At 43.6% G+C, this 16,928-nt stretch overlaps 1 protein-coding gene across 2 annotated transcripts in view; it reads right to left on the bottom strand.

Moving 5' to 3' along the window:
• Positions 1–16,928, bottom strand: part of LOC135903144 (Fanconi anemia group A protein homolog) — an 88,694-nt gene that overhangs the window by 13,092 nt on the left and 58,674 nt on the right. For both annotated transcript variants that reach the window (XM_065433549.1, XM_070530716.1), the window contains exons 28-32: positions 15,676–15,802; positions 15,470–15,603; positions 13,608–13,713; positions 9,949–10,005; positions 7,012–7,199 (exon numbers count right to left, since the gene is read on the bottom strand). In XM_065433549.1, coding sequence (XP_065289621.1) covers positions 7,012–7,199; positions 9,949–10,005; positions 13,608–13,713; positions 15,470–15,603; positions 15,676–15,802 — 612 coding nt within the window. The remainder of the gene's footprint in view (positions 1–7,011; positions 7,200–9,948; positions 10,006–13,607; positions 13,714–15,469; positions 15,604–15,675; positions 15,803–16,928) is intronic.

The following is a 16,928-nucleotide window of genomic DNA, read 5'->3' on the forward strand; positions in this document are numbered from 1 at the left end:
AAAACCAGATCTGTCGATGAGAAAGATGACTTTCGCTGACACATTTTTCAGCCTTGCTTATTGCAATGGCAATCGGGTAATCTGCAAGGGAGGTGAACTTTGTAGTATACGTGACACCTGAGTCCGCTCTGTGCATGCATTCTCCGCCCAGCCGTGAATGTGAACTTTCCTATAACCTCCAATTAATATTTTCCAACAAATCAACATGTCATTAACTCATTAACTAAAAGAATGTGTCATCATTTATTGGTCTGTGGCCGCTAAAGCGGCATCTACCTAACCTCCTTCCCAACCAGAAGGAGCCAGGTGGGAGGGAGTTTAGGTAGATGCCACTGACCTAACCTCCACTCCCCTTGGAAGGAGCCCTCCGTATCGGGCTTTGTGGTAAAGCATACGAGAAAGGAACATGTATTGCAGAGAAGTCAAAGGGTAAATGATATGTAGGGTTGTAAAGCTGCCGTTGCTGGCGTGGGGCATCAATGTGAGCAGAGAGAGAGAGAGATGACTTGCCTTCCCCCACTCGGAAAATAGTTGGTACGCCACTGCGCCTTATTGCTTTGGAGCCCTGAAACGGCCACATGACCAGAGCATGGGTGATCGTTGACAGGCCTGCCAGGTTCTGCAACTTCTCATCAAATGAGGGGAACGCAAGGTGGCGTCGCCGCGTGTGGACGTGTCTTATCGGCTCCGTGAGTTTTTGGGTGTAGCGCCCGTTCTTTTTGTTATATCCTAGTGGCTCTTTCACGCAACATGTGTGAAGATTTCCGCGACGTTTTGAGACTATTTTTGAAGAGGTCTGTGCATTAGAACACCAGTTATTGTGACTTTTGTGGTTTCTCGCCTACGAGAGCTTGGTGGCTCTCCGACGCCATGGGCGTTGACACGCCTCGTGCAGGCGTCATGAACCCGGTTGAGGTAGTAGAAGGGGAAGATCTTTCCCCGGAGGAGGTGCTCAAGTGGCGACAAACGCACATATACGACGCCGCATATCAAGACCCACTCCGCAAGGACGCCATCGCTGCCACGGCCAAGGCTGCTGTATGGAAACAGATGATCTCCAGGAATAACAAAGTGAGGCCTCCCAAGTTACCCGAAGGCTCATGCAAGGCTATTTTTTGCATTCGCGGAGGCTTCGATGCCTCCTGCTTCAGCCACTTCCAACTGACCAAGATTCTCTCTACGGCAGCCGGCTTTCCAGCCACTGCGGAGCTGCGCCAAGACATCGTTACCATCAACCCCACCACCAACACAGTTACCCTCAGCACGGAAAGCTGCAATTGCTTGAAGAAATATCTCGCCATCAAGTCGCTCACGGCCGACGGCCAAGAGCACGAAGTCTCCTACAGCGTTCCACACTTCGAGACGTGCAAAGGCATTATCTACATCGACAGAGTATGCCTGGGAGAAGTTATCTATGAAAAAGACATTCTACCCATGCTTCGCAAGTGCAACCCACAAATGCACTTTTTAGAAGCCAGACGAATGGGAAAAACTTCCAATGCAGCCCTCGTGACTTTCTTGGGAACGAAATATGAAATGGCGATGCTCCGGTGCAAGCCTTTTCGACAAAGAAAGGAGGCCTGCGCACGCTGTTGGAAAGTTGGACATCGACCGGACGTGTGCCCTAGGTACACTGAGGGTACTTGCCATAAACGTGGAACTGTGAATCCTCCGACTGATCATATGTGCATCCCCAAGTGTGTACTATGCAGTGGAAGTCATGAGACTGGATCCATTCAGTGTGCACTACGATATAAGCCCAAAATCTCACTCCCCAAGGCTGACAAGACTCCTCCTCAATCCAAGACCAAGTCTTCTCCTTCGCCCAAGAAGCAGGGACCTCTTCCTTAGAAAAAACAAGACGAAGATTGGCCTCTTCTATCCGCATTCAACAACATAGATCATGGATCTATCTTACGTGACTTGAATGTAATTACCTGTGGTAGAAAAATGCATGACTACATCCGTGAATTTCTTACCAATCGGACAGCTGTCATAAGTCTCAATAAACAAACTTCGCCTCCAATCACCCTAGGTAGCTTTGGCACTCCTCAGGAATCTGTGCTCTCGCCGTTTCTATTTAACCTAGCTATGAGGTCTATTGCTGGGAAACTAGCACAAATACCGGATCTCCCACATTCTTTATATGCAGACGACATTACCCTATGAATTAAGGGTGGCTTGGATGGCTACATTCAAGATACCTTACAAGAGGCTGCAGATGCAGTGGCCACAAGAGCCGGATTCATGAACCTCGAGTGCTCGCCCACCAAATCTGAGCTGTTACTTCTATCCGCAAATAAACGCGTTACGCTGAACATTCAGTTTAACATTAACGGGAAGCAAGTTCCCGTAGTAGACAAAATCCGTGTATTTGGCATGCACATTCAATCTAACCGACTCAATATGTATACACTTCAAACGGGTACTGCCAGCGTAGGTCACGCCACACGGCAATAGGAAGGGTGTACAATAAACACGGAGGTCTCCACGAGGCAGAATTGCTAAGACTGGTACAGGCGTTTTCTGTCCGTAAAATCACATTCTCCCTTCCCTATCTCCACTTAACTAGGGCCGAGGAAGATAAGTTAATTCACTGATACGCAGACTCTATAAATTTGCCCTTGGAGTGCCAAGTAGAGCTTCTACTGAGAGACTTTTGGCTACAGGTACCTCAAATATTTTTAGTGAGCTCGCAGAAGCCCACCTGACTGGTCAATACCAGTGCTTATCAAACACCCACACAGGTAGGCACATCCTAAACTCCCTAAGTATTGCCCCGGCACTCATGACCAATGAGAAATTCAATATTCCCCACTCGATACATGAGCACTTTCATATCCCTCCTCTCCCTAAGAATATGTACCCTGTTCATCACTAACATAGAAGGCAACAACGAGCTAAAGCTCTGCAGAAAAAGTTATTTAACTATAAAGACGTCCTCTATGTTGATGCCGCAGAGTATCCATGTGGACACAAATTCACCATATCAGTCGTTGACTCCACTGGCAGTGTTGCAACGGGAGCATCCATTATAGCCTCTTCTTCAGAGGAGGCAGAGGAGGCGGCGGTGGCACTCGCTGCAACAATACCCAATTACTCTGTCATAGTAAGTGACTCCAAGACTGCCATATACAACTTCAGAGCAGATAGGGTTTGCAGGACAGCTCTAGCCATTCTATCTCACAATCCGCCAGCCCAACTTGTGAGTCTAATCTGGACACCTGCTCACGCAGGCCTAATCGGCAATGAAGCGGCCCACCTAAGTGCTCGAGCTTTCACGAACCGAGCACAGGCTAGACTAGGGGACGGTTCAGACGCCAATAATCTCCCTCCAGCATTCACCTCCAAAGACAGATTACTTACATACCATGACATTTGCGAGCATTACCGCCTAGGTCGCCTAACCCTCCCTCCTTTAATGATTCGGTCGTCACGCATACACAAGGTACTATGGCGTAAACTACGGACTCGCACTTTTGTATCTCCTGCCTTACGTCCCAAAATTCACCCGGGAACATACCCTACTTCAGCCTGCAAGTTTTGTCCTGCTAGCAGAGCGGACCTTAACCACATTATGTGGCAATGCAAGAACCACTCCCCTCCCCCTAACCTTTGTAGAGCTTTAAGTAGCAGGGAGCTGTGGGAGGCTGCCATGCGCAGCTACAACCCCGAACTTCAGGAAGCTATCCTGAGGTGGGCTGCGGTGGTAGAGGAGGCCTACCGCGAGTAGGATAACCTCCCTCGCCTTCTTCCCACAGCCCCTTTCCCTTTAGGATGGGATAAATAAAGTTGTCTTTCTCTCTCTTTCTCATCAAATTGGCTAGTTTTAGAGGCTCCTGGCGACCGAAAATCATGGTTGGCGACTTTCTAGCTACTCTTAGCAGTGGTAATTAGTAGAAAACTAACACAGAAATGACATTAAAGCTCTTAAAATAAGTAGAAATCTAACGTGCACATGATTTTTTAGCAAGAAAAATGGGAAAGGGTCTAACATGTGTTGCTCAATGGCTGCCAGTTTTGTAAAGTCAACTTTGCCACACGGTTTCTTAGCTTCGCCGCAATAGATCTATGTTATGTGGTAGAGCATCTGACCAACGCAAAGGAGGTTTTGGTATCATGTTCGATTGTATGTGTCCGTTGTATGTCACGAGACTGATTCGTCCGCTATCACGTACATTGTGTGAATCCAGCTTTATCAGCATTGCTGAAGAGGTGAGAACAAAGTCGCAGGCCGAAGATATAATGCGGACGAGTCGTGCATCCGCGAATGGAAACTGTTATTGCAAAGGTTTGAGTGTTGTTGTATGCAGTTAGTTCTGCGTATTATATGCGAGGATGTTTTTTTTTTTTCAGGCTGCTGTAATTGGGTGCGCTGGTTATATACGGAAAAATATATGGAAAATATACGGGGAAAAAAAAAAGGTCAGTGGGTCACCTCGCATTGGGCACTCATGGGAAGACTACAAATGAAGCTGCGCAGGGTGATATGGGCTGGACTAGTTTTGAAGTGAGGGAAGCTCACAGTAAAATTGAGTATGAAGAACGGCTGAGGAATATGGAAGAAAGTAAATGGGCTGGGAGAGTGTTCAGGTATCTGTACAGGAAAAATATTGATTCACAGTGGAGGAAAAGAACTAGGAAGCTTACCAGCAAGTATGCGGCCTGTAGGGTGGGCAACACAGCAACAAAGAAGGTCAAGCGGAAAGTTAGAGAGGCCGAAATAATCTCATGGGTGGCGGCAATGGAAAAGAAGCCTGCCATGAGTAACTACTTAAGAGGAAAAAATAAAATCAGGAAAGAAACCATTTATGATAACTCAAAGGGAAGCTCATTACTTTTCAAAGCGAGATCGGGATGCCTTAGAACACGCACCTATAAAGCGAGATATAAGAAGAAAGAAGAAGCATGTGCTTGCTGCGGTAAAGCTAGGGAAATGACAGAGCATGTTTTATTAGAATGTGAAGACGTCTACCCAGCGGTCGATTTAGGCACCACTGGCCTCCTTGAAGCCCTTGGGTTCAGCGGGAGCAGTGGTAAAGCAAACATGTCCGCAATAGGCATTAGTAAAAGGTGATTGGAGGATTGGTGGAAGAAAAGTAGGGAAACGACAAAAGACGGAAATGTACAAAAGCACAGTTCGCAATAGGGTGATCAGAAAATTTGGGCGTGGTAGTTCATAGTGTCCTTTTTTTTCTTTTTTCATTATTTAACCTAGGTAGGACATTAGGCAGTATAATAGCAAGAGCTTGATGGGGCAACCCACCGCCCCGTTCCAAAGGGGACGCTCATAACATCCATCCAAATATGGTGGTTTCTCACAAGCGCTTCTCTGAGAGATGCGAGCGACACGCAGTCAGCTTAGCTTCAAAACGATGAACAAGGCAGGTGGACACTGGCATGAGCACTGTGCACACATGCGCTGGTGTTTCCGCTGAGCAGCCATGTGCAAGTTGTTAAAAACAACATCAGAACGGCACACATTTTCTATGAAAAAGCACTTCCCACTCCCTCTCAAGTGACAGACCTATGATCAGAGAGTCATCTCGTGGGATTATTTTGAACCAGGAAACATAATCAGCCCTTTCTGCAAGGAGTGCTCTCCACACACCTGAAGAGCTGTCTTACTTCTCAGTGGTGATACATTTGGAAAAGGAGCCTGTGCCTTAAGATGTCATTTATGGGGTTGTAGAGTCTCACATAAGTACCGACCACCGCGGGTTTGAGCTTAGCGAGCCACAGGGCCGCATCAGCCGTCAGCCTCTAGCGCCGCTGCGCGCGAGCTCAGGCCACAAGGGGCTACCGAGCAACGCACGCAAAAACACAGTATTGCCCTAAGTTGACGGAAACCGTTTATTGTCTCCAACGGCACCCAACACTGCACGAACGCGAAAATACAGTTAGGGGCGCCTGTAGCACGTCGCTGCGAGAGCACAGGCTCAAGCTGGGACACGCCGCTGGGAAAAGTTCCGGCGGCTATGCTACTTGCTCTCGCGATAACCGATGGGTCAACTCGCGAGAGCTCGGGCAATCTCCTTCGGCTTGGGCCTCCGGTGAGTGCGGCTCGGTGTGGTACGACCTCACGCGAGCACTAGGCACCTGTTCTTCGGCTTAGCGTCGGGATAGGAACAACACGAGGTACGCGCTCCCCGCACGGGCAAAGGCACCGTGCGTGAGCTCAATCCTAGTCACAAAGGTGTCGGCGGACGAGAGAGAGCCTGTATGTACCGGGCGTCGTCCGAAGGAGGAAGAGCCGGTACCGTTACAACAGTAGCCACCAGGGGCCGCTCCGTGACGTCACTAGCTCCGCCCTCACCGCGAACCACCGCGAGTGGAGCGCCACCGCTAAAACTGGTTCGGAGCAAGAACGAACGTGGCGTAAGGGTTGCAGACATGGGTGAAATGCACCCGCGCAATGGCGCGTCGAATTCCCCAAATCCCCACACATTGCAACAGTCGTGAGCGCAAATGTGACATTTGATGAGTGAGATGGCCTGGGCTACTTCAATTGTGGCAATTTTCTGTAGCCATCGTGGGGCACATACTGGTACAGTAGTACATAACAGGTGGAAATAACCTCAAGTTCAATATGGGAATACCCCCTTTTTCAAGCATTGATGTGCTGAACACCTGGCCAGGAGCATGCTTGTACCCATCCAAAAGTAACATCTGGGCTATGAGAGACATCACAGTGCCCAGGGAGCTTTCTGAATTAATCTTGGCCAGTTGTGATCCTTAGCAAGCACTTAAATCTAAGTACACAAATGTTTTTACATTACAATACTGTCGCAACATTGCCAAAAATTGCCAAGAATCAAATCTGTGACCTCATACTCTGGAGCACACTAACTCAAAAGCCATGCCACTGAGTCACAGCAGAGGGGTCTGAGGCTCCCTACATTCTTCACTTTCTGCTCAACAAGTCTCATAATGATGTCCCACTAAAGATGTACAATGAGTCAAACAAGGTAATTGGTCCTCTAAGATTACTTCAAATTAGCATAAACTCACTCTGCAACCATAGCAAACAGCTTCTCAACAGTAGTCAGTAGGTTGCCAAGTTCCTCACACTTCACAGGCTCAAGGGCAAGTACCGGACATATGGTATTCCAGTGACGTATAAGACAGAGCACAAGTACAGGGCATTGTTCCAAAATGGTAGATGCATCAGCTCTAGACAAGTTGCTTTGAAGTAAACCCTGAAATAAATAAAAATATTTTAGCTGTGACAACTCCTATGCATAATGTTTTTGCTTCTGCATCTAAAATTAAAGATGTAAAATTGCATTAGGTAAAGTTTACTGTCATGACTGTCGGTGAAGAACGTAAACGTGCCTCTAATAGAAAAAGCAGGAGATCAAACTGCAACATCACTTGATCTGTAATTAAGCATTAATTACATGTTGAGCCACTGCAAGCTTAAAATTCCTTTAAAAAATACACCCTGTACTCAGTGAATTTTTATCAGAAACACAATGCATGAAATAGATTTTACATCTCATTAAAAGTGGTTTCAAGTTTGCACATATGTGGCAATGGCAATGCCTGAATTGCCAAGGTTTAGTAGTTAATTGATTATGAACTAAAGTCTAGAACCAAACCCATTTTGTGGTGGCTATTAGCTCCATTATTAAGCGGCAAATATCAGGAATATCAGGCCAAGGGAGTTTCGAGCAGCTCTCGGAGCTGGAAATTTGGCATATTGGAGCACGTTCGGAGCAGGAATTCTTCAGGTAAGGCTCAACATGAGTGAACTACAGACAAATCAAGAAAAGACATTTTTTATTTGGCTTCGCAGAACACTATTAGGTTACGGCAGATCAGTTCGGTGGCAGCCCACGAGGTGGCAGAAAGTTCACTAAAGGAAAAAAAATGTCATATGCCCGACAAAGCACATCCATTTGCCTTCCTCGAAAACCGCTGTTAAGTGACAAACAAGGCATGCAAACTAAATGTGGCCAAGAAAAAAATAACCAAGGGATTCATACGAACAGTGCCCCTTGTATGTTGATAGGTTTTTGCTAATGCTAGTCAAGAGTTTTCTTTTCATTGTGCACAAGCAACTAATATTTAAGTTTAATTAACTAACATTAATTACCTCACTTACTGGATAAGGATATTGGATAATGCAAATCCTAGGTTGCTTTAAATCCAGTTATCACTCATGTTTTAACATCCTCCACAACATTCTCATTTACATCTCGTCGATTAGGTAAGTTTATTCTGCTTCTTTCTTATGGGATTTTACGTGTCAAAACCACTTTCTGATTATGAGGCACACGGTAGTGGAGGACTCCAGAAATTTCGACCAACTAGGGTTCTTTAACGTGCACTTAAATCTAAGCACACGAGTGTTTTCGCATTTCGCCTCTATCGAAATGCAGCCGCCGATGAGGTAGGTAAGTTTATAAAGTCAGCTAATAAGATGTATTCGTGCACAATGAACAAGAAAAGCTGACTGTGACAACCATGAACACCCTCAACATACAGTGAGTGCCATTCGCATAATGCCTTCAGTTATAATTTTTAATTTTTGGTGGCATTCAATTGGCATAGCAAAGTACCAAAGAAAAAATGCGAAGTTACTTCGTTAGTCATTGCATGTTTGCCAGTATTCCACATAACTTGGCGAGAAGAAATAAAAAAAAAAAACTCTGACATTTATGAAGAGAATAAAGGGGAAAAAATGTGTTCAGTGGCTTTGCAATCAGCATCACCGACCAATATCTTGTGCAAGCTGAATTATTAGGGCTGTGCCATAAAGTCAATGTAAAACAGGGACTGATATTTTGAATGCTAAAGAATGTTTTTTTTTAATTTTTGGACTTGATCTGCGCAAGTCGTGTCATGAACATCATTGCCGCAAAACCAATTTCTGTGTCATTCGCATATTCTCTGACCCTTTACAACCGCCATTCTGCTGCTATAGTAGACTAAAACCGAAACTCTAGATCCTTGGTCCACGTTTTGCGGCCGCAAAAGTGTGATTTTGTATAGTGTAGTTGTGCACAATGTACCCGGAGTGCAAATCTGAGTGATGATTACAGATTTCTGGTCAAGAGGTTTCAAGTGCACATGCCATTAATCGACGCACATTTTCCAATAGGGTGTACAAGCGAGCCTTAAAATGTATATAGACAGACAGTATGATTTCTTCATTCAGCTGAGAGTGCTGCTTTCTTTCCAGACTGCCTCATAAAAAGAGCGCCAGTTCAAATCAACTTTAGCTGGTCCGCATATTATGCAAACTCGTACGACTTATATAAAGGACTTGTAATGCATTGTAGAGCACAAAGGATTTTCATTTTTCTGCGGCAAAGTTACAATGCACCACCAAAAACACGCTCACTCCAAAGGCGCCGACTCTGAAACGGATCGCTTTAGCTTGACTTCTAGGGCTAAATGATAGTGGGCACATGGCTATGTGATTCCCACTGAACATGAATATCCTGCAAAATATTGCGACTTTATTCGAAGTTAGTGTTTTGGCACAAGTTGGCGCAGTTTGCTGGCTTGTTCGGTGGGTTGGCGCAAGATGGCGCAATTGGCGCAGCACTTCCATCCTTGAAATATACAAACATAATGCAAAACTACCTTGCTTTTTAGTTCAGGCAAATAAAGATAAACATACTAATTTCACACCTGCAAAAAAATAAAGCTTGACTGCTTTGAGTCTGCTGCTGCATCAATTGTCACTGACAGCAATGCAAGTTGGAAGGAGGACAACGGCAATGAAGTATGTAGGAATTACGCTCAACTATAAACACCTTTGCTCACTGCTCTAGCATTAAAATTGAATGCCAATCTCTTCAGGTTTAAAAATGTCCACAGTAAAGCCCTGTGAAAACCACTGCTCAACTGAACAGAAAAATCATGGTCATATTCCTTGCTGGACGGCTTCCAGTTTACAAACAATATAGTGCAGAGAAATCTATCACAAGCCATTACCTTGAACAAGTGCAGAGTCAACATAGGCATGTCCTGCTGACTGCAAAGAATATGTAGCTGACAAAAAAAAGAAAAATAGAAGGCAACAAATTAATCAGACATGTATATATAAGCAAGAAAGCTAGACACACAGACACACAGACACACAGTTGTGTGTATAAAGGATACAAATTGCAATCTTGCTCCCTGTAGCACTGTATCACCACTTATAGAGGGTAAGTATCTGAGGACACAGCTTTGTTTTGCCATAGACGCTAACATTCTAGTTTTATTTATTCGGGCACTTCACTTTGTCTTCTCCAACCCTTTTATCACCCATCTATACATTTTCTTTTCTTTCTTTTTTCAGGGTAGCCTCGAGCAGGCAGTCGTGCGGAAATTTTACGTGTACTCACGGGCTTCTTTCAGGCTCAGAAAAAAAACTTTATGTAGCATATATTGAGGGATAGAAAGCTGTATCAGGAGTTTTTCATGTTGCTCTACAATTTTCGCATTGACACTTTTGATCTAACTAAAATAATTGCGAAGTTAATTAATAAAGACAAATTATGTATTTAGGCAGAACGCAAAAAATAATCTGAGTATCTCCAAGCGACGGCAAACAATGTTATCTTTGTTCGGTCCAGCTATGTGGAACTTGCATATTTTCAAAGGTTGGCTAAAGTTACATGAAACACCCTGTATATATGATAATTGGAGCAGTCCGGAGCCCACAAATTTTCATTCAGAGCATTAATATGATTGAGCAGCCTAACAGTCACAAAACCTTGAATTTTTTAGCATTAAAGAAGTGGTGAAAAGCGGCTGAAAGGCATTTTTCATACTGTTATTGTACTAAGTGCTGGTGAAGTGACTGGAGGTGCACTCTAACAGAAGATGTGAAGAAGTTAGGGTTAGTGAACACCGCAGTGTTTTGACGTAATAGTTCTGCGGAAACTCGCAAGGTGGAGAGAATTAATAAAATGTTGATAAGGTGATAAATTCGACTTCACCTGCCATCTGCTAGCTGCCTGGTTAGCTCAAATGGTAGAGCGGCTGCCTCGGAAAGGCGGTGGTCCCAGGTTCGAGTCCCGGACCAGGACAATTTTTTTTTCTCTAACTGCGAAGCTTTTCTTTTGAGGAAACCATATGGGTTTCCTTTGTAGCACTTAGCTAGGTTTCAGTGGATGCCTCATTTTTCCTTTATTAACCACAGTGGTTTATTCAAATACCTTTATAAGTAATGTAAGAGCACCAACTAGCTTAAACTCTGCATGTGACTGACTTTGCTTTGCCACTCACTAGAAGCACCGAAACATCTGGAGTTCATGTTGAGTGATTGGGTGTACATCCCCTAAATAACCTAAAAGTAGTGACATTCTCCTTTTCCTGGCCTATCCTTCTCCAAGTATCATCGCCCCACATGCCTTCCCTCGTCGCTCGCAATTTACTCTTTTTATTGGAGCGATCTCGCTGCGAAGCACCGTGTTTGCAACTATATCAAGATTCACAATGACCATGAATGCCGCGATCGCGGGGCTGCGTGCTGCAATCAATAACTGTCAAGGCGCTAGAGCTAGCAAAAAGAAAATTCATAAAAACAAAAGGAAGGGCCAGCAGCTCCTGGACAGCTAGTGCACTTGTTTCCGCAGAAATAACGCCAGATAACAACGTGATTACGCTCCACCAACAGGCAGGCGCAGATAAGCTCCTGACCTCCTTGTCTGCCCTCACTCCCCGGCTCAGGTGGCAAGATAAGAGAATGTCGCTACATTTACTTTTATTATAGTCCCTATATTTATTTAGGGAATCCAATTGGTTACAGCTGTATGCGCCCACTGGCAGCAAAAGCCATCAATACACGACCTCCGAAACCAACCACGCAATGCCCTGCACTGTGCCAGGATCATTTGCTGATACATGATGCAGCTACCCTACCCACCCTACCGGAGCCAAAGCTGCCAAAGCTGCTCTGGCACAGAGTGGCACATTTTTGGTCATTTATGCCTTTTTGGTACAATTTGGCGCAGCAATTTACATGAGTATCAAAATGCCGCAAATGGCACAGAATTACCACACCTGAAATTTTAACCTGATTAATCATATTTTTTTAATCAATGAATTAAATTTGTGGAGCATGTGAGCTAAAAAATAAAAAACGGATTATTTTTGTGCATAAACTTTAAAGAATAAACAAACTGAGCTATTAGAATGGACAGTCCCTTTTAAAGGGGCCCTGCAATGCTTTTTTCCGGTGACCATGTTTGCTCTAGATCTATTCTCAGCATGTCATATAACAAAACGCAAAAGTAATTATGAAAGTTGACCCACACAAACCTAAGTTATCGGTCAGAGAAAATTCAAAGTACAAGCGAAATGAGAGTAACCCTCCACTCGAATTTTCGCAGCTTTAAGTAGGTGCCGCATTTCACTCCCCCATGACGTTGTACGGTGACATTAATAGCGGCAGGGCATTAGAGGAAGTTGGCATGCCATGGTTGACAAACCTGCTCACAGTGTTAATGACATTCTAATCGCCTCCGCTATTGGGCAGCACTCCGCTGTCGTGAGCGGCAGTTGGTCCGATCTTGGAGGCCATGGCATCACTTTTGCGCTTAAAACTTCTGCGAGGCAGCCGTTGGCGTGCCAAAGTGCTCCACATGTTGATGCATCATTCTTATGGTTGCAACACCTCGCCCGTGGCTGTGCACTGTTTAAATTTGGTTGCAAAACGTAATGCCCTAGCTTTTTTCGCAGTACTCGTAATATTGTGCGAATTTTGTAAATTGCACATTAAATTTTTAACCAATGATCATAGTATCACTTTTTGACGTCACATTCTGTCAGTGAAGTAAACGAATACAGCGCATCGAGGTGATGACATCGGTGGCGCTCAACAAGCTTTCCCTGGCACGTCGCAGGGCCCCTTTGATAACACATCAGCGACCCTTTGCTTAAGTAGACAGATATCGAGCACATAAAACTCATGCAGACATAATCACAAGTCTAGCTGTAGTGAAAGTATTCATTCACTTGATCACTTTCCCACCAGTTTGAAGTGTAGCACACATGGGTGGCTTTTTGTACTGACTTCCGAGAGACATGCACGCAGGTACCATTGTAGTTCAGTCTCTGGCTCTCTTGCTGTTAAACAAGCGAAGCGGGGACATTAGTACCAATGCTTGCCTATTTTTGATCATGTGACCACAACTGATTAATTGCAATAAAAAAGTTAGCCCCAATTAAAGCAGTAATTGATTAATGAGATGGTTAATTGATCAATCACCCAGCTTAGTGAGAACCTAGGTGCTGCTGCAAATGGTGAAAGTAACCATCTATCTCAACTTCCTGATCTGAGCTAATTGATGTGTGACAGCTGCTTGTTACTGAAAGACACACACTGTTAAAAACTGTTCATGTTTCAAATTTCTCTGTGGGATGTTCATGGGCTTGGGCTTTTACAGTGATTCATTTCGTCATTTAAGAGATCCTCTCTACAAAAAATTCTGAAGTGAGATAACAAGCCTCATAATAAGCAAGGTAGGAATATGGCTCACGCATATATAAATTCAGTTTCAGTAAAACTTTACAATATTAGGAACAGAAGGCATAGCTAATTACTAGGAACAAAGTGAGCAGTATTGACATCTTTTCATACAAAGGAAAATTTTTCAGCTTACCAGGTTATTGTTTATCACTGTTATAAAAAGCTTAACAGATTCACTTGTTGGGCAATCATCTGTTCTGTTCACCAGTAGGCAGTACGGAGGGAGGTGACAATAAATCCTGCACACATTTTTTTTAATCAACTGTCAGCCGTGTTATAGCATACTCTTGCTACAAGGAGGTAAAAGACACATATTTGGTTAGTTGGTCACACACATTTGCAAAACCAAACTGTAACTAAAGGCAGAAACAACAGGAACACGCACAAGATGACAGCTGCCAAATGAAATCTACTGTGAAATTGAACATTTTCATTCTTACAATCTTAAGGCAAAATGAAACAGTGGACCCCCATCAACATGTTCTCATTCATACAATTTTCAGGCTAATATATTCAAGGCAGAGAACACTGAAATCATTGTGTTTGAATCTACAATTCGGTTCATGTCTTCCCAGATGTTCTTTTTTTCACACTTTTCTGTAAGGCATCATTAATGAGGGTCTACTGTTAATAATAATAATAATAATAATAATAATAATAATAATAATAATAATAATAATAATAATAATAATAATAATAATAATGTCTCCATGCCATTTTTACTAACCGAAGTAGCTCATAAAGAAAAGCATGTTCTGATATCTGTATTCTCATCAATCTATTCTGACAATGGTTTAATTCTGTGAAATAAGGAAATGACTTTCTAAAGCTGAGAGTGATAATTCCTAAGAGTCAACCATGCACTGTGAAATAGATATTTGAGTCACATAGTAACACTGTTTTCTTACAAGGGGTAAAATGAGCATAGTACCAGAATAGATAGGGCTGAAAATTTGCCACTGACACCAGTGCAAGTTGGAAAACAGGCAATATTGCACAAGTGAACGCTTCAAGAGAAGAAGCACCACTTAGTGACATGGAGCACATGCTTCCAGAGCAGCAAGAAAATTACGTTAGGGCTTCTGAGCCAATGCCATAAGACGAGTTCAGAATCGTGTTGCCATTTCTGCAATATCTACCCACGGATAGTTAGCACATTTATGTGAATAATGGATTCTAGTAGATTTTCCTTATTTTCCTTATGTTTGTTGTGGAATATTCTGCTTCAGTGGGATCGTAACATTGATTTGCATTGTCTGCCTTTGATAACATAGACATTGTGATAGAATTCATAAACTTTTATGACATTTTGTATTGTAGAGCATGGATACTTTTTAATCAAAGCAGTGATTTTTCTTGACGTTTGCCGCACACTACCGGATGCAATGGAAATCACGTCACCGTCTAACATGGCAGAACCTGGCCCACTTCAGGCCAAATGGGTAGCCATTCCTAAGCCATTTGTCCCCTTCATGGGAAGTGACTGACGCTGTAGACTTTCGCTACCCATGTCACCTCGGCAGCAAAGTTGGCTGTTATCTCAGCAGTCTTCTTGAGTGGTTCTTGATAATAAGGGATGAAGGCCTAGCCTACGGTCAGATGCAGGCAGCTCACGATGTCACTGCAATAGATGGTGGTGCCATCTCTCACCACTACGGGGGAAAACACACAGCAAAACACGCCACACTGTGACAGATGGCACAACCATTCTGTTGCACAGAAATTACTATCTTTTGAGTCGGCTAGCACTTGCCTTGGATTGATTGGCATTGCTTCATGCAGCATACGCCTTATATGCATCAAATCAGTTTCAGTTCAACTTGATTCAAATCAATTTTGGTCAAATCAAAATTGCAAGGGTAGCTTTCAACCTTTACAGTGGATGAAGCTGTTTGTATAGACAAGTGGCGACATCCATGTTCAATATGTAAGAATACCGTCAATTAAACTGATCAACCACCAATGGCAGGCTAAGGAAAGAGTTAAGCGACTTACCTAAAAAAATTTATTGCCCTCTCTACCACATCCAGTGGACAGCCAGCAACTTCAGTTTCTATTTGTGTCAGTGCTTCAGTTGCAAATGGTACAGCTTTGCCTGAGAAACTGCTGGATGAATTCAACAGAAGACTCTGTGTGGAAAAAAAAAAACAGTTTTTTGTTTTCCTCTCACTTGAAGGTACTTTTTGAAGTCTTGCACACACCTGCAATAGGATATGAAGCTGGGCATGGTTGGGCAGTCTCGGTCCACGACAAACCAGAACTCGCAGTAATGTTGCGCACAGACACCTTACACTGTCAACATCAGCAATAAATCGAAGTAAATCTTGTCTGAAAATGAAGAAAAGTAAATAGGGCACTGTCATTCAAAGAACCAAAGTAGATAATATGATGTGATTGCGAAGATGATAAGATAAAATAAAATTCCAAACCCAAATTTCATAGTAAATAAGTTAGTCCTACAAATGCAAAAATTTTGGTGTTTCCTTATCAATGCTAAGAGCTTTCAGAACGGTCAAGCATCTTACAAGAAGACTGCATGTAATGCCTGTGTGTAAATTTATAAGAAGCTATGCTGAAATATTTTTTGTAGTTTGGCAAGCATAAAGACTGAGAAGCACTGCAGGTGCCCGTGAATCACCCGGGTGCTCTTGCTAATAGTTTAAGAAGTTTCACTTTCCTTGTCTAGAAGCAAAGGAACTGCGGAATAATTGTACAATGATTTTGCCCATATTGCAAAATATTTTGTAATAAAATTGGTTATGTATACAGAAATTATTAATAGCATGACGTAACGCTGCTTTACACCTGATATACAGGGCCCATATTCTGAAACGTTCACCTTCTGTGAAACTATCGCCTTGGCCACGCCTCCACCAACGGCACGCGGGGATTGGCTGTTTTAGCAAAACCAGAAACTAAACAGTGCTATTTTGTAGTTCCGGCTACGTCATTTTAAAGTCATGGTGTCGATGGGTGCTCTTGACATGTATTGAATAGACGAACATGTCTTTTGGCATTCAGTTGGTGGTGAAGTGTAGTAGATATGAGAGGTGGTAGTTCATAGTAGTCTTTTTGGTGGCATCTTAAACGCGTTGTTTCGCAGCGATATTTGTTGATTAACTTAAAATAAAACAATTCACCCGTTTTTCAATTTATCTTACCTAAAGCAGCCGTAGCCAACCACAGTCAGTGCGCAGAACCTGTACAGCGGCCACTGCACTCGAAAACAACACACCTGAGCCGCTCTGCACTCGCACGGCGTGGTCTCTCATGCAATGCAAAGCGTTCGAAAGCGCGTGCTGGTAGTGCACGCTGACATCACGGGTAAGCAGCTGCTTGATTTATTGAACGTGACTATCGCAGCAATGAAACTATCACGGAAGGTGAACGTTTCAGAATACGGGCCCAGTATTCTAGAAGTTCCAGGGTTGCCAGAATAATTTCAGGAGCTTTT

The sequence above is a fragment of the Dermacentor albipictus genome, chromosome 1 (assembly GCF_038994185.2).
Source record: "Dermacentor albipictus isolate Rhodes 1998 colony chromosome 1, USDA_Dalb.pri_finalv2, whole genome shotgun sequence".
Taxonomy (NCBI): domain Eukaryota; kingdom Metazoa; phylum Arthropoda; class Arachnida; order Ixodida; family Ixodidae; genus Dermacentor; species Dermacentor albipictus.